This window comes from Mobula birostris, chromosome 1 (genome assembly GCF_030028105.1).
Source record: "Mobula birostris isolate sMobBir1 chromosome 1, sMobBir1.hap1, whole genome shotgun sequence".
Lineage (NCBI taxonomy): Eukaryota > Metazoa > Chordata > Chondrichthyes > Myliobatiformes > Myliobatidae > Mobula > Mobula birostris.
Window position 1 is genome coordinate 127,851,221 of NC_092370.1, and position 23,473 is coordinate 127,874,693.

A 23,473-nucleotide genomic window follows, 5' to 3' on the forward strand; every position below is an offset into this window, starting at 1 on the left:
AGGGGTGGGGGGGGGGTGAGAAGAATGGAGATAGCATCAGAGACTGGCAAGTGATAGGAGGCAATGCAAGGTTGCAGATTATGGAGTCTGATAGGAGAGGAAGGTTGAAGAAGAATGAAATAAGGGAGGTGGGGTAGGTTGATGTGTACAGTGTTGGGAGGGGAACCCAATGGGAGTAGAATATGCGTGATGGACAGATGGATTAGGTGGGGGAAGGGAATAAATGGAGTCAAGGGTTGGGTAGACCAGAAGGAAAGAGGAAGTGTCCGGTGGTGAGGGAGGGGTACGTGAGGACAGCATTCAGTATTCATGCCAGTGGGTTGTAGACCATCTGGCAGAATATGAAGTGGAGTTCTTCTAGTTTGTGTTTGTCCTCACGTTGTCAGTGGAGGGGGCTGAGGGCAGAATTCTTCAAATTCCAGCATCTGCATCTCTTCTGTCTTCATTAGTACACATAGGTACCCGATGGCTTGATTCCATGCAAAATGACTCTATAACATCCATTAGTGCAAGACTCCTTCAGCACAGCACTGAAATGTCAGCCTGGATTTGAGTTCTCAAGACTCTCAAATCCTGAACCCTCTGACATAGAGACAAGGGTGCTACTAAGTGAACCATAGATGACCAGTGAGTCATTAAAGTTGACTGCTCCACAGTCAGGAGAAAATGAAGCTTAAGTACGTCTGCCTGCCCACTGGAGGTAAGGAGCCGTAATTACAAAACACCTCATACCAGAAGATCATAGGCATACAGTTTGCGATAGGTATCTGCTCAAATAGCAGAGTGAATGCTAAGCACTTGAGATTTTCTGGTTTGCCAAAGGGAAAAGTAAATCCAAAGCAAACTTCTATTGCTAATATGCTGTAACAGTAAATAAAATTTGGCTTATAATTGATAGCATTAGGTCTGTACTTGAAGGAACTGTTCTATCTTAGGTGACACTATAGCAGTGTGGCAGGAATTTAAACCTGAACACTTCAGAGGGGATACATAATTCACACATCATTCTCACGTGTTGAATAAACACCTTAGTTGAGGAGGTGGCTTCTGGCCTTATTGACCCACCTCTGACTGCATGTCACATTCTTCAGGGGTAGGATCATTTGCTCAGCAACATTTGTCCTGCTTATTCAAAGTGGCTCTCCCCATCAAAGTTGCAAGACTTTGCACCGTAAGGAAACTTAGGACCAGAACAGGAGTATTTTCTTGGATTAAACTGACATTAAGTTTAAAAAATAAAGCAAACTAGGTCAACCATTATTTCATCCACCTTCGCCCTGTCAAAGTGTCACTTAACTAAACCTAGGAATTGATCCTGTTATAAATAAAAAGATAAACTCAATCAAAAGCTGACAACATTGATCCATCCAGCCTCATATCTGAAGACGAAGTACCATTTTTCCCTCCATTGATCAATTCAAACTTCAATCACTCTTTCGCTACCTATTGGATGTAAGGCTGCTTCAGTAATTGTATCATAAGCATTTCATTTGATGACACCTGCCAGGTCAGAGGAGAGAGGGGACAAGGGACAAGGGTCAATTTCCTTGCCATTCAGTTGATAGAAGCACAGAGCTCAATATTCATCATTTGAGATTCAAGTCTGAGATGTTGTCAAGTTCTCATTATTTCTTTCTTGGCTTAAGCAAGGATCCAGCTGAGTCTTACATTTCAACTGATGATTTTTGATGGAAAGACCTGGGCAGCAACAAGGTAACACTGTAACACTTATTCACCCTCCATTCTGCTTCAGGACCACACACACTGAAGATCCAAACACTCCAGGAACATACACTTTGAAGATCCAAATATTCCAGGACTACACACATTGAAGATCCAAACACTCCAGGACCATACACTTTGAAGATCCAAACACTCCAGGACCATACACTTTGAAGATCCAAATATTCCAGGACCACACACATTGAAGATCCAAATATTCCAGGACCACACACTTTGAAGATCCAAACACTGCAGGACCATACACTTTGAAGATCCAAACAAAAGATTTATTCCCCAAATCATTCTGCACTGAGTGGTGCAGCTCAAAAGTACTGACATCTAGGAAAGAAATGCTCCTGATATGGCAAACAGAGTGAGTGGAACACAGTAGGATTTTGGATGTAATGAAACTGGTGTCACTCACCGGTATCCCGGGATGCCCTTCAGCTCCCTTTTGGCCAATCAGACCTTTCTGTCCCTAGAAAGAAATCAGAGGATTTGATGAGATATTTTTTGATTTCCTCATCCTAACTGCTAGATACAATAAGACTCCCAGTAGTTCTGAACTTCTAAACAAGCCACCAACAGGGATTCAGCGTTACTTGTTCACCATACGCTCAGAATTTCATGCACATTCTCCCAGGTCCAAGATATGGCATATAATAAGAGGATGAATTTTTAAATTTTATCTTTTGTTCTGCTCTGGATTCTTTTTCACAAGTATTTTTCATCAAATATTTTAGTCATGAGATGGAGCGACATTTGCTGCCTACTAAGCTCAAGTAAATTGAAATTAGTGCCAGCAGGTGCACATTCGCAGGCTGTCCAACTCAACGTTGGACCACCTGGACAATAGGTATACCTGTGTCAGGCTGCTGTTTATTGATTACCGCTCAGTGTTCAACACAACACACCCTCAGTTCTAATCAACAAGATCTCTTGTGGGATGTTAGAGATAAATTTGTCCCAGTGAGGAAGATAAAGAATGGTAGGGTGAAGGAACCATGGGTGACAAGTGAGATGGAAAATCTAGTCAGGTGGAAGAAGGCAGCATACATGAGGTTTAGGAAGCAAGGATCAGATGGGCCTATTGAGGAATATAGGGAAGCAAGAAAAGAGCTTAAGAAGGGGCTGAGAAGAGCAGGAAGGGGGCATGAGAAAGCCTTGGCGAGTAGGATAAAGGAAAACCCCAAGGAATTCTTCAATTATGTGAAGAAAAAAGGATGACAGGAGTGAAGGTAGGACCGATTAGAGATAAAGGTGGGAAGATGTGCCTGGAGGCTATGGAAGTGAGCGAGGTCCTCAATGAATACTTCTCTTCGGTATTCACCAATGAGAGGGAACTTGATGATGGTGAGGACAATATGAGTGAGTTTGATGTTCTGGAGCATGTTGATATTAAGGGAGAGGAGGTGTTGGAGTTGTTAAAATACAGTAGGACGGATAAGTCCCCAGGGCCTGACGGAATATTCTCCAGGCTGCTCCACGAGGCGAGGGAAGAGATTGCTGAGCCTCTGGCCAGGATCTTTATGTCCTCGTTGTCCACGGGAATGGTACCGGAGGATTGGAGGGAGGCGAATGTTGTCCCCTTGTTCAAAAAAGGTAGTAGGGATAGTCCAGGTAATTATAGACCAGTGAGCCTTACGTCTGTGGTGGGAAAGCTGTTGGAAAAGATTCTTAGAGATAGGATCTATAGGCATTTAGAGAATCATGGTCTGATCAGGGACAGTCAGCATGGCTTTGTGAAGGGCAGATCGTGTCTAACAAGCCTGATAGAGTTCTTTGAGGAGGTGACCAGGCATATAGATGAGGGTAGTGCAGTGGATGTGATCTATACGGATTTTAGTAAGGCATTTGACAGGGTTCCACACAGTAGGCTTATTCAGAAAGTTAGAAGGCATGGGATCCACGGAAGTTTGGCCAGGTGGATTCAGAATTGGCTTGCCTGCAGAAGGCAGAGGGTGGTGGTGGAGGGAGTACATTCAGATTGGAGGATTGTGACTAGTGGTGTCCCACAAGAATCTGTTCTGGGACCTCTACTTTTCGTGATTTTTATTAACGACCTGGATGTGGGGGTAGAAGGGTGGGTTGGCAAGTTTGCAGACGACACAAAGGTTGGTGGTGTTGTAGATAGTGTAGAGGATTGTCAAAGATTGCAGAGAGACATTGATAGGATGCAGGAGTGGGCTGAGAAGTGGCAGATGGAGTTCAACCCGGAGAAGTGTGAGGTGGTACACTTTGGAAGGACAAACTCCTAGGCAGAGGTACAAAGTAAATGGCAGGATACTTGGTAGTGTGGAGGAGCAGAGAGATCTCGGGGTACATGTCCACAGATCCCTGAAAGTTGCCTCACAGGTGGATAGGGTAGTTAAGAAAGCTTATGGGGTGTTAGCTTTCATAAGTCGAGGGATAGAATTTAAGAGTCGCGATGTAATGATGCAGCTCTATAAAACTCTGGTTAGGCCACACTTGGAGTACTGTGTCCAGTTCTGGTCACCTCACTATAGGAAGGATGTGGAAGCATTGGAAAGGGTACAGAGGAGATTTACCAGGATGCTGCCTGGTTTAGAAAGTATGCATTATGATCAGAGATTAAGGGAGCTAGGGCTTTACTCTTTGGAGAGGAGGAGGATGAGAGGAGACATGACAGAGGTGTACAAGATAATAAGAGGAATAGATAGAGTAGATAGCCAGCGCCTCTTCCCCAGGGCACTACTGCTCAATACAAGAGGACATGGCTTTAAGGTAAGGGGTGGGAAGTTCAAGGGGGATATTAGAGGAAGGTTTTTTACTCAGAGAGTGGCTGGTGCGTGGAATGCACTGCCTGAGTCAGTGGTGGAGGCAGATACACTAGTGAAGTTTAAGAGACTACTAGACAGGTATATGGAGGAATTTAAGGTGGGGGCTTATATGGGAGGCAGGATTTGAGGGTTGACACAACATTGTGGGCCGAAGGGCCTGTACTGTGCTGTACTATTCTATGTTCTATGTTTTATAAAATCTTGGCCTCTGTACCTCCTCCTGCAATTGGATTATAAATTATAGTTTTTACTTCATGTATTCCAATATACCACTGCCACAAAACAATAAATTTCACAACATATGGCAATGATATTAAACCTGATTTTGATTCTCAGGCAAAAAAAAGAATGAAAATGTAAATTCAGGACACCCATCTCCCTGAAATTAAAACGTATATTTCACATTCAGATTTTTTGTTGGTATAATAATTAATTTTTTTTAACAACACTTTAATTTTTGTTCTTCACGCTTTACCAGAAAGTAAACATTCTCTACAAATGAGTTATGTTAATGTGGTCTCTGCCCTCTGAGATGTCAGTTCAGGGATATCCAGCCAATCAAGTTCCCTGGCAGACAACTGAATGAGAAACGTACGCTAATTCTCCCTCTGTCCCTCTGACTATACCCCTTGCCCATCCTCTGGGTTTTCCCCCCCTCCCCCTTTTCCTTCTCCCTGAGCCTCCTGTCCCATGATCCTCTCGTATCCCTTTTGCCAATCAACTGTCCAGCTCTTGGCTCCATCCCTCCCCCTCCTGTCTTCTCCTATCATTTTGGATCCCCCCCTCCCCCTCCCACTTTCAAATCTCTTACTAGCTCTTCCTTCAGTTAGTCCTGACGAAGGGTCTCGGCCCGAAACGTCTACTGTACCTCTTCCTAGAGATGCTGCCTGGCCTGCTGCGTTCACCCGCAGCTTTGATGTGTGTTGCTAGTTCAGATCACCACTCTATGATTTGACCTCCCATTGATGTGTGGCCAGGTGTCTGCTTGTAGTTTGATTGGCTACATCAACAAGGGTGGCTTAAAGTAGCTTTTGTGAGGAAGCTGTCACCTTAACACAAGATAGCTGGGATTATCAAAGTGCCCTCAATGCCTGATCCATTATTAATGCTCTGGCTACTCTTGTGTGAAGTAAATGCTGATGATCCTACCAGCAGGTGTTGTAGTAAGTGTCAATCTTACCTGCCATTCAAAAGCTGCTCCCCAGTGCCAGCTGGGGATTGATTCTTTCAAGAAGCATTGCAGACCTTCAACTGGTTGCCATTTGACACCACGGCACTAGTTGATGATGTCACAGTGCTGACAGAATATAATCTAGCAGGCAGAAATCTCTCAGTCTTTTGCTTTGGGGGCTTTGGGCAATCTGGATTGCAAAAGGTGCTGCAGGAACAGTGGAAGTCTGTTGTAGTGGGAGGAAAGTCAGACCAGTGGCTGGGCAGTCCCCAGGTCCAGCAGGAGATTGCCAGCCCATTGTCCCCCCCAACCCCCTAGCCTCCATGGAACAGGGCGAGTAAATGCAGCATGGCGGGGGAGAGGAATAGCATGAGGACAAGGGACCAGGGGTGGATAACACATTAGGGTGATCACCGAGATAACTATCATCAGAGAATTCTCCATTAAGGAATTGGTGGTGTTGGGAGACAGGTATAGGCAGAAGCCAGGGGAGACTCTGCCTGCGTGGAGGGTGTGCTGGACTGAGTTTATCTAACAGGGGAGCTGTTGTCCCCCCACATGATTAACAATGCTCTGAGAATGCCATCTGTTTCCCATGGGGGAAGAGGAATTGCTGTGGGGCAGAGTGATAGTGGCAGTGAAGGTCAGGTATCCCTCACTCTCTGAGTGGGATTTGAAGCCCCAGGAGGAGTGGAACACAGAGGAGGAAGGGACCAAAGCTCTTCACTGGTGGACTCTGATCACAGGGATCCATCAGAAAAGCAACAATCCACTGGAGGGTCATAGATTAACCTTGGCCAGTTAAAGCAGCAGCTCCCAATTTAAAGGCAGTTCAAAGGTTCATTTTATTACCAAAGTATGCATGCAGAATACAACCCTGAGATTTGTCTTCTCCAGATAGCCATAACATACAGAAAACCACTGTAGTTGAAAGAAAGATGTCAACCCTCCCCCATCCACTAGCTGTAATTCCCCCTGTAGAAAAAGAAAAAGAAACAAAAGCTTCCAATCCCCAATGCCCCCCCCCACACAAAAATTAACAGATCACCCAATCCCCAGCCCGGCAATCGGCAAAAAGAAAGGAATGGATGGGAACAAAAAAAAATTGAACTGAAAGGCCAACATGAACTACAGTCCAATCCACAAATCTCAGTATTTCGATAACATCCCCGAGAGCACTGGGACCCATCGGCACCTCCGAGGGCAGCGACTTGAACCAGTAGCCCCAAAGAAAAGTATTGTAGATTCTTGTAAATATAGATCTTTAGCCTATAAAATATCATGTACTGGTGGGTCAAGCAGGCCTCTTCCTCCAGAAGGGGTCTCAATATGATGTCTGCTGTGTCTCATTTTATCGAATAAAGAGAGTACTTCATGTTTACCAGTACTTCTCTCCAGTGACTTTGTCCACATGACAACAATGATGACCCACCCCCACCCCCACCTTTCAGGGGCAGCTGATTGTGTTGCAGCAGACAGTGGACAGCCAGCAGGCCTGGGGGAGGTCCCCATTATCCCAGCACTTGGCACTATCAGATCCTCCAAAGGTGGAAGAGGTGGAGTTGGAGGAAGAATTAGGGAAGGTTTAGGTGCAACACCCACAGGGCAGGGGGAAGATTGTGGAGTGTGGGCCAGGGAATGCGGGGCGAGTAGCGTTGCTAGAGTAACTGGGGATAGTCTGTCTAAATACCCAGGCACTCACCAGGAGGGACAGAGTGTGTGTGTCTCCCTACACTACAGAGTAGTAAAGTGGTGGATTCTGGTGGGAGTGGCAATGATGGAGGTTGGTGAGAGATCCTGGACGCCAACCCACACTGCAGAGGGAATGCCACTGATACCAATCCCCTTAATGAACAGGACTGTTGGAGGAACTGGTCCAGCTCGCCTGCTTTGACATTTGGTTTTGAAGAAAGCCTGGAGGACATAGTTCATTCCAGCCAACTTTGCCCCATTATAGGGGAATGGCCTTAAAAATTCTTGTGGCTTGGTAAACACTGGTGGAGTAAGTGTTTGAAGGGCTGGTACCTCCCTATTTATGATCTGTCCAATCCCAAGGTCCCAACTCTGAGAGTAATCTCTCTGTCAACAGAGAAGTGGAAGGGATGTTGAGGCAGGCCATATGACGAGCACAGGTCCAATCAGTCAGTAGAGCTGTGAAGATTGGCATTCCCTGGATGTTAAGTGGCTCCTTGGCCTACCCAGGGCTCCCGACAAATGCTACAGCTGTTGCAATCCAGGATACATGGTACCATACATACATCACCTGAATAGCCTGAATGAGCACTCTACCCATGAGCATTGAAGCAGTAAGAGGCATTTTACAGAGGCAGAAAGATTGTGGATGATAGCCTTTCCCCTGTATGGTGCGGCCAGACTGTCCTAAGAAATGATACACATGGCCTCTGTGATGGAGACACTGGCCAACAAGACGGGCACAGTGCTCAAACATACAGAGACTGCACTGACCAGAGTGTCAGCTGGAATGATGCCTATATGGATGGTGGCCTCACAAAATCAGAAGACCTTGGACTACCTGCGCGCAGAGAAAGGTGGCGTGCTGCCATTGGTCAAGAGCGCTGCACCTACATCCCCGACGAGTCTGGGAACATTACTCACCTGGCTGATCATACCCAGTGGTCAGCAAATAAGATCAGGGATGTAGGGGGCCAGCACCATAGATACTACACCCCAGGAGAAAGCATTCTGGGGTGTTGGAAGATTGGTGAGTAGCAACTGGTGGACTGATAATTCTGGTGTCAGAGTGTTATGCTTTGTGTGTAGTATAATGGGATGTCCATGGGGGTTATACTAGCCTGCAGGCCAAGTGTCATGGTGTTGTATCTTTCAAGGGTGGTATTTTGCATTAAGTGTCAAATTTACCAAATCATTGAAAGCTGCTTCCCCCAAGCTAGCTAGGGTTTGGCCCATTTAAAGAGCTTTGCAGCCCATTTGGTAGCACAGCATCAGCTGATGACAGAGTATAAATCTAGCATGCTGAAGGTACCTGGTCTTCTGCTTTCATGAGTGCTTCACAACAGAACATAATTTATTTTTCATATGCATCCAATGTGCTGGAGGTTGATTTATAACATTGCAACCTTAACACAACCTACATATTGAAACTTGCCAGACTGTAAAATCCAATTGTCTTCAGTACCATTACATTATTGAGAATAGAACATTCAACAATATAGCACAGGAAGAGGCCATTCCACCCACGATGTCTGTACTGACCATGATGCCAATCTAAACTATCCCCATCTGCTTGCACATGGTCTATATCCCTCTTTTCCATGCCTGTTCACTTGCCATACTTGATATCTCACGAAGCAAATTTTTTTTATCAACAGGAATTCGAAGAGGCCAAGGGATTTACAGCTGCCACAGAACATTCATAAGGAATGTGATTATTTGCTAGTTTATTCCCGTCTCAGAGGCAGTGATGTGGGTTGCTGAGATATCTTCTATGATAAAGTTAAACCAAATGTAAACAAATCTCTTCCTCACCTGTACCTACATTCAAGTCTATAATTGAGGCAAAATTTGCTTTTGTTTTTCTCCATCTATATTCTAACCATTCCATGATCTCTTATCTCTAAATGATCAATGGTGTCTTTATGGCCTCATGAACTGCTTCATTGCACATCTGCATTCCAAATACTGTTCCCTTTTTCGAAAGCAGAATTATAATGAGGCTGACCGCAGTGTTTAAAGAGTTGTTGGCTTATAATAACCTATTCAGCCACTGGCCCACTCTATGAAATGTTCTGTGCCAAAAGTACCAAAATAACATACGAATGACTGACCTCACACTGAGGAACAGACAGTATATCGGACTACAGATTCATGTAACCGAGGGTGTCAGTCTTGGCACCAATGTGTGCATCTGTTAAATGGACAATCAAACTCGAACATGGATCTGTGTTTACCTTAGGTCCTTGTGGTCCTGGGGCCCCAGGAAGACCTCGAAAGCCCTGTAAAGAAGAACAATTTCAGTCATTTTCAAGAAACAACTGGACAGTTGCATGGAATGGAAAGGGTTAGAGCAGGGGATCCCAACCCTTTTTTATGCCATGGACCAATACCATTAAGCAAGGGGTGGGTGGAGCCCAGGTTAGGAAGCCCTGGGTTCGAGCAATGTGGGCCAGATACAAGTAAATGACACCCGCTTAGACAGACATCTAGGTTGGCACGGATGCTAGTCCGAAGGGCCTGCTTCCAGGCTGTTTAATTCTTTGAATCTATTATGATCATTCAGATACTTCACAGAGATACCATGCACAGCTCCTGATGTAAGTAAAACAGCAACGAATGGCAAATTCCCAGCTTCACTTGAATCAGTGGGAAGATTTTCACAGCTGGGCGTTAAAGTACAAAAGTACAGTTCATGTTCTTGTTGGACTGCACTGTTCTATTCACTGCTGTCAGTATGTTATCAACATGAACTGAGGAAGAGCATAATGTAACAGCTGAGAAACTGTTGAATGGTTACAGACAGTTTGAAGTTGGAAGGCAATTTTGATGTAGACCCAAATCAGAGAATTAGTGAACGAAAGGTTTTTGACAACTTGTAGATGCACTCTAGTTTTGCTGAAATGACTTTATCCCTCTATATCATCAATGTTATAAAAATAGCACTACAGAACTCCAAGCTTTTTATGCCCTTAGATTCCATCCAGCTGTACCAGAACATACTGTGGGTTATTGAACAATATTGTGCATTGCTGTTGTTCCACAGTTGTGCCTTTGCGCTATCAGGGTCTTTCGATGGTTGTTCCAGTGACCACTCAATAACTAGCACTTAGCTGCATAATCCAGGTAAGAGGGGAAAAGATTTACCTGGACTCCTCACCATCATCCTTCCCCAAACAGAACCCATTGTAATGGTCCTTCAGCGTTTCAATCCACAAGGCTGAATGACCAGCTAGATTGTCTTCTGCCTGTCGAATTTTACACATTACTCATAGTACTTTCTTTGAATTTATTTCACTACATTCCAATGGTTTTCCCAAACTATATTTATGCTTAAATATAGAAAAAATTAGAAGTGATATTTCTGATCCTTCGGTTAAATTTGAAGAAACTTGGAAACCATTTATTCAACATTTTCATATGATGTAATTTGATCTTTCCGAATCCTTCTCATTAACTTAAAATATATGAATAGAGGAGTGGAGTTGACGACATTACTGAACGTGTTTGATATAAGATATTGGTCTAGCCCTGGTTTGTTCCGTTTGCTTTTTTGGGTTTAGTATTTAGTTTTTCTTTTTTGGGGGGGCTTTTCTCTGTATTTTTTTTCTTTTTATTTCTTTTTTTCTTTATGATTAATTACATCATAAGTTTAGAAGTCTATTATACCTCTGTTATCTGAAATCTTTTTTTGCATATGTTTATTAATAATAAGATTATTCGAATCTCTTTCCATCAACATTGATATTTTGTTTATAATTTTGGGAAAATTAACAAAATGATTTTAAAAGAATGAATTTATTTCATAAGAAATATGGAGAAAAAATTGAGAAAAGAAAAAAAAATTGAGAATATTATTTTCATTAAAAAATATACCAGTAACCTTCTGACATCACGTGCAAATTGTATTTGTCAGTTCCAGAGAGGTTGTTACCATGCAATTTAAAAATTTGTTTACTCTGAAATGGGGGTGCCCACATATTTTCTTCTAAATTTCATTGGTATCTGCCACAACAGAACATTCCATATATAGGCAAATATCTGCCACAACGCAATGTTCCATATATATGCAAGTACCTCCACAACATAACATTCCATATTTTTCAATGTCAAGACGGTCATACAATAGTGCAGTTTTTCGAAAAGCAGGGGATATTACATTTCATGTTTCACAGATCCCACCTTACCAGCACGTGTCTGAATACAGGAAGATGCAGTCTCTCATCCTCATCATTTTTTTTGCATCATTCTTGGTCTTTTGGAATTACTAGGCATATTGTACTCCTTTGGGAAATGTGTGGTTTTATATATTTGAGAAGAGCATGTTGGCACAACTAGTAGGCCTTCTGTCTCATAGCTTCGGCAACCTTAGTACAGCCTTGACCTCAGGTGCTCCGGTTGCCCCTCATCCCCAAAACAGGCGGGAAGGTGGAATAGTTGATCACTGTAAATTGCTCTTTGCGTGTGAGTAAGTGGAAGAATCTGTCAGTGGGGTGGTGGGAGATAACGTGAATAAAAGATGATCAATATAGAATTAGTGTATACTGGATGATCAACAGTGACTCAATGGGCTAAAGGAACTGTTCCTATGCTGCATGACTTTATGCTCAGTAGCTCCACATATTGCACACATATGATAAAGGGAGCTGGTATTACTGAATTACACCATTGCACTAAAATTACAAATGCTCATTTTGTTAGGTCTGCATCAATTTAAGACGGTTCTTTGTCTGTGTAGTTATAAACAAAAAGATAAACCTGAACAACAAGATCACTAACATTTCAAAAACGCTTCAGGAAAAAAGTGTAGCATTCAGCATATCCATTGCTTACAAGGCACACTTCTCTGTTCTGAAGCAACACACACACACACACACACACACACACACACACACACACACACACACACACACAAAAAGGCTGGAGGAACTCAGTAGGTCAGGCAGCATCTACGGAAATGAATAAACAAGTGACGTTTCGGACCGAGACCCTTCTTCAGGACACTATTCTGCTTCATCATTTTTTATCACTCAAACCTGAAAACAAACCAGATGTCTATTCCTTGCAGGTTAGAATAGGGGTGATCTTAAAGAAACATCAGATCCTCACAAACAAGAGAAAATCTGCAGATGCTAGAAATCTGAGCAACACACACACAGTCCTGCCGAAGGGTTTCAGCCCAAAACGTCAACTGTACTTCTTTCCATAGATGCTGGCTGGCCTGCTGAGTTCCTCCAGCATTTTGTGTGTGTACATCAGCTCCTTACTGGGTGCTGCAGGATAAATGCCAAGATGTTTCTACTAGTGGAAATATCTCGAACAAGGGAACCTAGTTGCAAGATTAATGGGTGATCACTTAAAACTGACGCGAACAGGAACTTCTCACAGGTAATGTGAATCTTTGGAATTCCCTACCCCAACAGAGTGTGGAGGTAGATCTTTAAGGGGGAAGCAGATACATTTTTTTTTAAAGATTATTGAACTGAGGGCTATGGGCAACTGTCACAGAAGGGGAGATGAGGTCTAGGAAAGATCATAGTGAATAGGAGAGCAAATCAGTTTACAAATAAATAGTTTCAGCTGCTCCTCCATCACTTGCTATGCCAACATGTTTAAACACACGGAATGATCCTGCTATTGAATCCTTCCCAGGAAAATTTCCATCCTAAGAAATTTCCTGATTTCTGCTCCATTTGCACCGGAGCATGGCTAGCCATGTAATAATACACATAAGGTGGAGTTGGAAGAGGGGTGGGGGAAGATTTTCACTCAATCCTCACACCTGGAAATTGGGGTGTGTTGCAAGGTTCGATTCAGAACTGGCTTACCCATAGAAGAGAGGGTGGAAGGCCATTACTCTGGCTGGAGGTCTGTGACAAGTAGTTTGGTGGAGTTTGAAACCTGCTGTGTAATCACTAATGCCTTTGAAAGGAAAAGCCTATCAGAAGTAGGAGATACATCTAATCCATCACAGGTAAATACCTCCGCAACATTGGGCCCATCTACAAGGAGCGTTATTGCAAAAAACCAGCATCTATCATCAAGAACCCCTACCATCCATCCAAGCCATGCTCTCTTCTCATTGCTGCCATCAGGAAGGATGTACAGGAGCCTTAAGTCCCACACCATAAGGTTCAGGAACAGTTTTTACTCCTCAACTATCAAGCTCTCGAACCAGAGTGGATAACTTCACTCATCCCAACACTGAACTGATTCCACAACCTATGGACTCACTCTTAAGGACCCTACAATGCATGATCTCAATATTATTTTTTACTTTTTAAATCTATTATTATTTTGTTTTTCTTCTAGCATTTTCACAATCTGTTATCTTTTACACATCGGTTGTTTGTCTGTCTTTGTGTGCAGTTTTCATTGATTCTGTTGTGTTTCTTTGTGTTCACTGTGAATGCCTGCAAGAAAATGAATTTCAGGGTTGTATATGGTGACATATATGCACTTTGAAAATAACATACTCTGAATTTTAAGAAGCTTTTTAATAGAAACGAATATAAAGGAAATGGAGGGATGCACAGGAAGAGGACCTTTTGTGTAAATTAGCATTAAGATCAGCACAACATTGTGGGCTAACTGGTCTGTCAAGTGCTGTACTGTTCTATGTTGTTAATGATCGGTTTATAACTAGCCCACTATTATTTTCTTTAAGACAACAGCCAGGGTCACTGGGTACAGTATAAAGTTCTAATTTAATGGACAATTTGAGAATTATTCCCCCTCAACCACCAGCAGCCAATCACAATCTAGATGTGGCAGTTCTGGAGTAATTTCCAGTCAGTTACCTTTTGAAGCTATCCAAATTACTGTGATTTATAATATCTAGCTTTTGCTCCAAAGATATACTGATAAATGAAAGTATGTTTAAATTACATAAACGTCCAAAAAATTTCGTCAACTTATTTGCACTTTGATAAAAATTTGTTACTATTAATGATGCAAGCAAATGTTGGGTAGTGACTTGTTTGTATTATTTTTAGAATTGAGCTACTGTGGTTAACTTGACTCAATTTTTTTAATGTTTATTTTGAGAATCTCCCCATGAACATATTTTCTATTATTTTCAGATGTCCTTTTCATGATCAAAAGCTTCCCAGCTGCAGCTTAAATTCAGATTAACTTTAAAGCCAAAATGAAATTCAATCATGACACAGGCTTATGTCACGCAGCGGTCCGTGAGTATTACCTCCATGCTCAAGAGTAGGAATTGCATTTGAGTTGTTTCGGTGTGAACACTCAGCAGGAGATACTAGTCCAATGCCAGCTTACACTGTGATGCCTGGTTGATGCTCCGCTGGTGACATGGTGAATATTAAAAGTCTGGAGCCCATTTCCCAACACACACTAAGATCTAGCCTAACTTCTATTTTACAGTGACAGCAGAGAAATAGAGAAAACATCCACAGACCAGGCAGTGTCAAAGTTAACATTTCAGATCGATGACCAATCATCAGAATGGGAAAAATTATAAATTAAAACGCTTTAGGGTGCAAAGAAGGGGGAGAACAAAGACAGACTGAACAACATAAGTGACGGTTGTGCCTGCTGGTGAAGGCTTGTTCACTACAATGGATCTGAGTGGGGAAGGCACAAGTAAAGGGAAATAGTCACAGCATGGAAACAGGCATGTTGGCACATGGCCAAGTGGTTAAGGCGTTCGTCTAGTGATCTGAAGGTCACTAGTTTGAGCCTTAGCTGAGGCAGCGTGTGTGTCCTTGAGCAAAGCACTTAACCACACTTTGCTCTGCGACGTCACCGGTGCCAAGCTGTATGGGTCCTAATGCCCTTCCCTTGGACAACATCGGTGGCATGGAGAGGGGAGACTTGCAGCATGGGCAACTACTGGTCTTCCATTCCACTTTGCCCAGGCCTGCGCCCTGGAAACCTTGCAAGGCCCAAATCCATGGTCTCAAGAGACCAACAGATGCACATATATATATATATATATATATGTAACCGGGTGACTGTCAGATCTTATTCAGTATCGTTAAAGTTGTACTTAGGCATCCATCAGCGTAATGCTAGAATAGTTGTCTGTGCCTTTAAGGGAGACGGTCATTACGCACACGCGGGATAGTGGGGAGACCATTTTGTTTTCTGCTGAAGACGTTGTTGGGGCGTTGGAATCGGTTCCTCCCAGAGTGTGCTGGGCATGGTGAGGAAAGGTGAGCATTAATAGACGATATCCATGTGAATTCGTTTATTCTTGTTGGCAAATCGAGAATATCAGTAGTTTGACATGTTTTACATGTGGATGCTTTAGATTTTCTCGAGTGAACGGCTCAACGCTGGATCGCGTGGCTTGGGCAAAGTTCCTCACCAGCCAAGTAGGTCGGTCTTCCTGTAATTTAACTACCAGGCAATATCTTGTAAAAGTTGTGCCAAAGTGTACCTCTTGTCTAACTTTATTGTATCAGGACTAATTGTGCATGTAACTGTGTAGCGTGAATGTTTAGTCTCTGTTCGGAAGTTCAGCACGTGTGTACGTCTTAGATGAGATGTATTCGCTTACATTTTTCGCTGTTATGTATAAGATGCAGGGTGGGTGGGATTCTAATGTTGTTTGTGTTGTGTTCCTTCAGAACTGCCACCACCGTATTAGTTCTGGTATTTTTATACTGCAAACGCAATTCTGTCCATACACAAGGGTGTGGATCAAAAGTTATACTGAGATTGTAACTGCAAGAACTGGTTGTAAATTCATTCATTTTGTTTTGCGACCCTCTTCTGGCACATAAACATCTAAAACAGATAAAGGAATTAAAACCCGAAAAAGTATTTGTTGTCCTGCATGTGTACTTTTCCCCCAGGCTACATATATATACGGAAACAGGCCCTTAAACCTAATTGGTCCATGCTGACTACAATTTCTATCTAAAGTAGTCCCATTTCCTTACGTTTGTCCTATATCCCTCTAATCCCACTGGGGTGGCACGATAGCACAGTGGTTAACACAATGTTTTACAGTAACAGCAAACAGGGATCAATTCCCGCTGCTGCATGTTGGAAGTTGGTACGTTCTCCCTGTGACCACATGGGTTTCCTCCGGGTGCTCTGGTTTCTTCCCACAGTCCAAAGACATACTGGTTGGTAGGTTAATTGGTCATTGTAATTTGTCTCGTGATTAGGCGAGGGTTAAATCAGGAGTTGCTGGGCGGCGTGGCTCGAAGGGCTGGAAGGGCCTGCACTATATCTCAATAAGATTTAAAAGAATAAAAAGTAAATCTTTCCTAGCCATACACAAGTACCCTTTAAATGTTGTGAATGTCCGTACTTCCGGTGGCTCACTCCCTCTACTGACCACCCTCTGGGTGAAAAAATTGCCCCTCAGCCGAGTTTCTCCCAGGAGGTTATCAATAAGGTTGCTGAAGGCAGTGGATAGTGTCTGCATGGAGTTTAGCAAGGTCTTTGTCAAAGTCCCACATGTGAGGCTGGTTCAGAAGTTCAGTTGCTTGGCACTTAGAATGAAGTAGTCCAACTGGAGTCAACATTGGCTTAGTGGGAGAGGCCAGAGTGGAAGTAGATGGTTGGCTCTCTGATTGGAGGCGGGTGACTTGTGGTACGCAGCAGGGATTAATGCTGGATCCTTTGTTGTTTATCATCCACATTAATGATTTGGACGAGAATTTTTTAGATTAGGTCAGCAAATTTGCAGATGACACCAAGACTGGGGGCATAGTGGGCGGGGGGAAATGCTATCAAAGCTCGCAAACTGATCTAGACCTGCTGGGAAAATGAGCTGAAAGATGACAGATGGAATTTAATGCAGATGAGTGTGAGGTGCTGCACTTCGGCAGGACAAACAAGGGTAGAACTTATACAGTGAATGGTAGGATATTGAAGAGTCTAGTAGAACAAAGAGACTTGGGAATACAGATCCTCAATTCCTTGTATTTCAAAATGGACTTATTTGTGTTGTGTTTTCTTGTCAACTGTGTACAATTTGTTTGCGTTTTATGAATGCTGCTTATATGTTGTAATAAGTCTTTCATACACGAAACAATAAACTCAATGTTGACTTTGAAATTCTGGGCTGTGAGCCTTCTAAAACTGCTACTCACAATTGCTAGAGAAAGGTCTACAGTTCAGTAAAATGGCATATATGGTCAACTGAATATTAAAATGTTTCAAGTAGAATTGTAGAAAAGTATGCCTCTGCGATGGCCAAAAAACAGTTCACAACTCTACCACCACAAAACACTGTGGGGCACATCTGATTCTGTGTATGCTGCAACACTGCACATCTGTATCAGTGGATAGCACTATATCACTGGGATCCCAGCTCAGTTATATTCCCCTTTTTGCTGGTCAGTTCTCTTCTGGTCCCTTCTGTGCTGCAACAAACTTCAGCTCACAATGGGATGAAAAATCACCATCACCCCCATCCCCATTGCTCGAACACGAATCCCCTCAATCTGATCTTGGAGCCCCTCTCCCTCGCCACTCTCTGGTCTCGCCCATTTCCCTCTGCACTTACGGCAACGGGTTTTCCCTGTGTACAAGCCTCAGAGCTTGGGCTCAGTTTTCCATGGTGCTTCCACGAATAAAATAATCATTGGCATGCTACAAGACAACCATTTACTGACCCTTGGAAGGGGTGAGATGGTCCCTCTCCAGGACACTGCAAGAACCCTGAACTTTAAACTAGCAAACCCACCTTCTGCAATTTAGCATGAGTAGGAGGCCCTTAAAATAAAACGAATAGCAGTCTCACGTTTTTTTTGACCAGGTTCCATAGAAAGGTTCATTCATTCTGTTTTGTCTATTAGAAATGTTTGGAAGGTTACTAAAATCATGAATTTCATGGTAAAATGTTTAAGAGCTGACTGGTGACTTCTAATTAGTGACTTGCATTGTTTGATCTGGCAACACAGTGCTTCTGATGCTTTGGCATTGAACTTCAGTATCAAACCTCTGACTTTTCTGAAATAATAAAGTTTATTGTGCAAGATGTTATGGTAATTGTCCCATTCTCTCCCACCTTTAACATTTTCCTTCAAACAAATGACATGTTGTGTTATAGGAGGCCCCCATAAAGTCAAAGGTCAACTGGATGAAAACATACAGCATTGAATGAGAGCCGCATATGTAAAGCAGTTAGTGATACTCTCTGTAAAAAACCACATATGGAAGGCCAGAATCTGTTGATAGTTTCACGTTCTGTGGTGAATTGCTGGCAAATATGAACAAAAGTGCTTGGAAACTTGGCACTCATGCAGCTAAACATGCTTACGGGTCCTTGTTCCTGAGTCTGCTTCACAGCTACACACAAGAACCCAGCAGCTGAGGGTGAATCTGATGAGGGAGCCCAGCACTTAGGCTGAGGAATCTGCTCACAAATCGTGCATCAGACTAGACCTGCTGCATGATCCACCTGTTCACTGATTCATTGAGATTTAATTTTGTGAAGAAGAACAAGAGGGATTAAGTAGTTTTTTAAAAAAAAATAAATCTAGCATAATTTTTAACCAATTATTTCAAACATTTTTTGGAAACCAATTTCTTAAAATAAACAATAATAGATTTTAATACCTGTTGTACACTTCTAAACATCTCAGGGGCTCAGAGACATTGAATGGCCCTTGGAGAGAGAAGCAATTATCACAAGTCATGGATCCTTTGTCAGAAATGAAGGAACTTCAACCAGTGTCTGCTTCCCTTTCCACATAGATGCTGCCTGGCCTGCTGGGGGTCCTCAGCATTATCTGTGTTTGTCTCATCGACTTCTATTGAAGGACTTTGACAGCTGCCAGTGCTGAGGGCGAGGATTTGTCTGTGGTTGTAGCTGTTGCATTAGAGGTAGGGTTAATCCTGGCCCGTGTGTGTGACCCCATTTCTAGTGCCTTTGAAATCATCTGTAAAACCACACAAGGTCGGAGCAGAACTAAGCCATTCAGCTCACCAAATTTGTTCTGGCATTTAATCATGGCTGATCTTTTAAAATCCCACTCTCTCACCTTCTCACCTTTATCCCCAAACCTATCAATATCTACCCTAAATATGCCCAATAATTTGACCTCCTTGACCTCCAAATTACAGATTTAGCACATTCTGGCTGCAGAAATTGCTCTTTATTTGTTTCAAAGTGAACCTAAACTCTCCTGTTAATGGAAACACCCTCTCCATGTCCACTCAATCCACATCTTTCAGGATCCAGTAGGTTTTAATGAGATCCCCCTCTCATCCTGCTGAAGCCCATCCTTATGGAGTCCAGGCCCCGAGACACTAAACAATCTCAGCCCCAAGTCTACTGCCAGGATCTCCTCCCTGTAATCCCCATTTTCTGTGTGTTAAACTAATTCCTCTGCATCCATCAGCTGCCCCATGAAGTGCAGAGGCCTGAGCACTGAACAGGCCTTGGATACCCTGTCTTCAGCACATGTCCTTGGATAGTCAAGACATTTTCTTTTATACAGAACTTTACAGCTTTGTACAACTATCTCTGATAGTCAGGACATTTAAACAAATACAGTGGATTTTGGTAAATTGGGTCATCAGAGGTGCCAGGAACAGCAGGCAGTGAAAAAGAATGAGTTCATTACTTCAGTAAGTTAGGAACTACGAAAAATTTGAAGGTATCAACAATCATCTTGCAGGTTACAATGAAAATGAAGAATTAACTAATGTAATCATTGAAAACATTGTATGAAGACTTTCCATTATCTACACAAGGTATCTGCACTGACTTTGTTCATTTACAGTCAATCCAAAGAATATGGCAGTGTACACTCAATAAATTCTCCACTGACAACTATTCGGAACTAATACACAGTTCTATCATACTGTAGTAGTATTGGTAGTGTTCTAATTTGTTCTGTATTTCACTTAAATACATCATTTGTTAATCAGGTTTTTAAAATAACTTTTTAATTACATCCATGAAACTTTGGCAATTAGGACAGCCACTTAATTGGGGCAAAAGGTACTGGTTCTGATGTGTTCAATTCACTAAAAAAATCCACTGTACATTTCAAATACAGGTTTCCCCCGCCATCCGAAGGTAGAGCGTTCCTATGAAATGGTTCGTAAGCCGGAATGTCGTAAAGTGAAGAAGCAATTACCATTTACTTATATGGGAAAAATTTATGAGCGTTAGCAGACTCAAAAAATAACCTACCAAATCATACCAAATAACACATAAAACCTAAAATAACAGTATCATATAGTAAAAGCAGGAATGATATGATAAATACACAACCTATATAAATTGGAAATACTTTTTTACAATCATTACCGCACTGTTCTCCATAGCAAAAATCTCACGCAAGCGCTCTTGGCAGAAACACTCTCTTCAGTAACCCTTAAGCTATGAAGCTGCCAAATCATACCAAATAACACATAAAAATACACAGCCTATATAAAGTAGAAATAATGTATGTACAGTGTATTATCACTTACCGGAATTGGGAAGACAGCACCAAGCACACTGATGATGGTGTGTTAGACTGAGTCATTGGAGGTTGGGGTGGTGCAGTGGTCCCTAACCTCCAGGCAGTGAACTGATACTGATCTGCGGAGAATGCAGCGGTAGCCGGGACGCACCCAGCACATCTTTAAGAAAAAAAGCCGAAATAAACAAGTTAATTAATTACATGCCGGGCAGCACCTAGTTAATTAGCTTGTTTATTTCGGCTTTTTTCTTAAAGATGTGCTGGGTGCGTCCCGGCTACTGCTGCATTCTCTGCGGCAATGTATCAGTCCGCAGCCCATGGGTTGGGGCGGTGGGGTGTCATCTCATCATCATCCGTTTCCATCAGGGCAGGCAGGTCATCTTCTTCTATGTCTGCCTGCATCGATGTCGAAGGTTGAGGTTCGTCGTCTGTGTGGCTGGTGTGGAAGGCTTGAAAAACAACAGTATGCTTGACTGCTTAGCCTCACGCATTTTTCTATCATACAGTTCTTTGTAAGCACTCAAACCATCTTGAAAATATGCCCTAAACCTACATACCCGTTCAAAATTAAAGTTGTATTTTTCTGCAATTATTGCAGCCAAAATCTCACGCAGTTGCTTCACGTTCAGTTCCTGGATGACTTCACTTTCCGTCTGCTGACTACTGCATTCGGTTTCGATTGTTGTCCTTTCCTCTTCCAATTGCATCAGCTCTTCATCTATCAGTTCTTGGTCATGGGATGCCAAAACGTCTTCAACATCATCTTTGTCAACTTCCACAAGCCAAACTCACTTTGTCCTTGCTTCGTTCACCATGATCGAAACGCTTAATTATGTCTAGTTTTACGCGAAGTGTAACACCCTTATGAGCTCTTTTAGGCTTTTCTGATACCTTGGAACTCACCTTGCTAACGGCTGCTCACAGGCGCGTTTAAGCAATGCTGGCGAGAATGCAGTTCCGGGGGAGGAGCTTGGCTTCTATTCAAAAGGTTCAAAGGAACATCTAAACAACCCTGATGCATTTTGGAAACAAGTCCTGGGGAATGATGAAGTTAAAATAGAACTTTATGGCCGCAATGAGCAAAGGTATGTTCAGAGAAAAAAGGGTGCAGAATTTCCTGAAAAGAACACCTCCCCAACTGTTAAGCACAGGGGTGGATCGATCATGCTTTGGGCTTGTGTTGCAGCCAGTGGCACGGGGAACATTTCACTGGTAGAGGGAAGAATGAATTCAATTAAATACCAGCAAATTCTGGAAGCAAACATCACACTGTCTGTAAAAAAAGCCAAGATGAAAAGAGGATGGCTTCTACAACAGGATAATGAACCTAAACACACCTCAAAATCCACACTGGACTACCTCAAGAGGTGCAAGCTGAAGGTTTTGCCATGGCCCTCACAGTCCCCCGACCTAAACATCATTGAGAATCTGTGGATAGACCTCAAGAGAGCAGTGCATGCAAGACAGCCCAAGAATCTCACAGAACTAGAAGCCTTTTGCATGGAAGAATGGGCAAAAATCCCCCAAACAAGAATTGAAAGACTCTTAGCTGGCTACAAAAAGCGTTTACAAGCTGTGATACTTGCCAAAGGGGGTGTTGCTAACTAGTGACCATGCAGGGTGCCCAAACTTTTGCTTTAGGCCCTTTTCCTTTTTGGTTATTCTAAAACTGTAAAAGATGGAAATAAAAAAGTTTTCTTGCTTAAAATATTAAAGAAATGCATCATCTTTAACTTTCTGCCTTTTGGAAATCAGTTCATCTTTTACTTGTTTAGCTATTCAAAGTAACAGAAATTTTGACCAGGGGCGCCCAAACTTTTGCATGCCTCTGTATGTCCCTGAATTTATACTTCTAGTACAACTTTGAATGTCGATGGTAATTGAAATAAGCTGGTTTAATAAAATAAATATTTAATTATGAAATTGATAAAACTTCTTCCAGAGCTATTTCATTGTTTCAATTCATAATGACAAATTGAAAATGATTTCTCATATGGTACTAATAACCTACAATTTCAAGCTATATCTATACGTAATTACTGGCACAACGTAATTCAAGAAAATAATATGCAAAATTAAAAGCAGAAGGGGTGCTATTCAGAAAAAGAGATAACAGATGTTCTTTGTATTTATTATGTCAGTAGAGAAAGCAAAGAGTTATTCCTATGAAAATGTTCTTTGTAGAAAAACAAAGAGAAGGAACTTAAAAGCAATTTATACAGTAATAGAAGAGATAAATTAAAATTATTGTAAAATTACTTACACAAAATACTTTGCCTTTTAATTCATACTGTGCTTTACAGAGGAGAGGTACAGTTCAGCATTAAGTGAAAATGCAAGAAGATTTAGAGTAAAAAAGATAAAAATGCCCAAGTAACACATACAAACTGCAGGAGGAACTCAGCAGGCTGGGAAGCATCTATGGAAAAAAAAAGTACAGTTGATGTTTCGGGCTGAATGCAGAGGCTGGTGGGGTGGTAGATGAGGACAACAGGAGCCCTATCCCTGTTAGGGTGGCGAGAGGATGGGTAAGAGCAGATGCGTGTGAAATGGAAGTTGAGGGCACCAGTCTCCGCATCCAGCACATAATTCCCTGGAACTTCCACAACCTCCAAAGGGATTCCATAACCAAACATATATACCACCCCCCACCCCCCACACACTTCCTGCTTTAAACAGGG

The 23,473-nt window shown here is 42.4% G+C and overlaps 1 protein-coding gene across 1 annotated transcript in view; it reads right to left on the reverse strand.

The window, feature by feature from the left end:
• The window catches only part of LOC140199571 (uncharacterized), a 254,277-nt gene that overhangs the window by 30,239 nt on the left and 200,565 nt on the right, over positions 1-23,473 (reverse strand). The window contains exons 17-18 of the mRNA XM_072261873.1: positions 9,624-9,668; positions 2,147-2,200 (exon numbers count right to left, since the gene is read on the reverse strand). Of these exons, the coding sequence (XP_072117974.1) occupies positions 2,147-2,200; positions 9,624-9,668 (99 nt within the window). The remainder of the gene's footprint in view (positions 1-2,146; positions 2,201-9,623; positions 9,669-23,473) is intronic.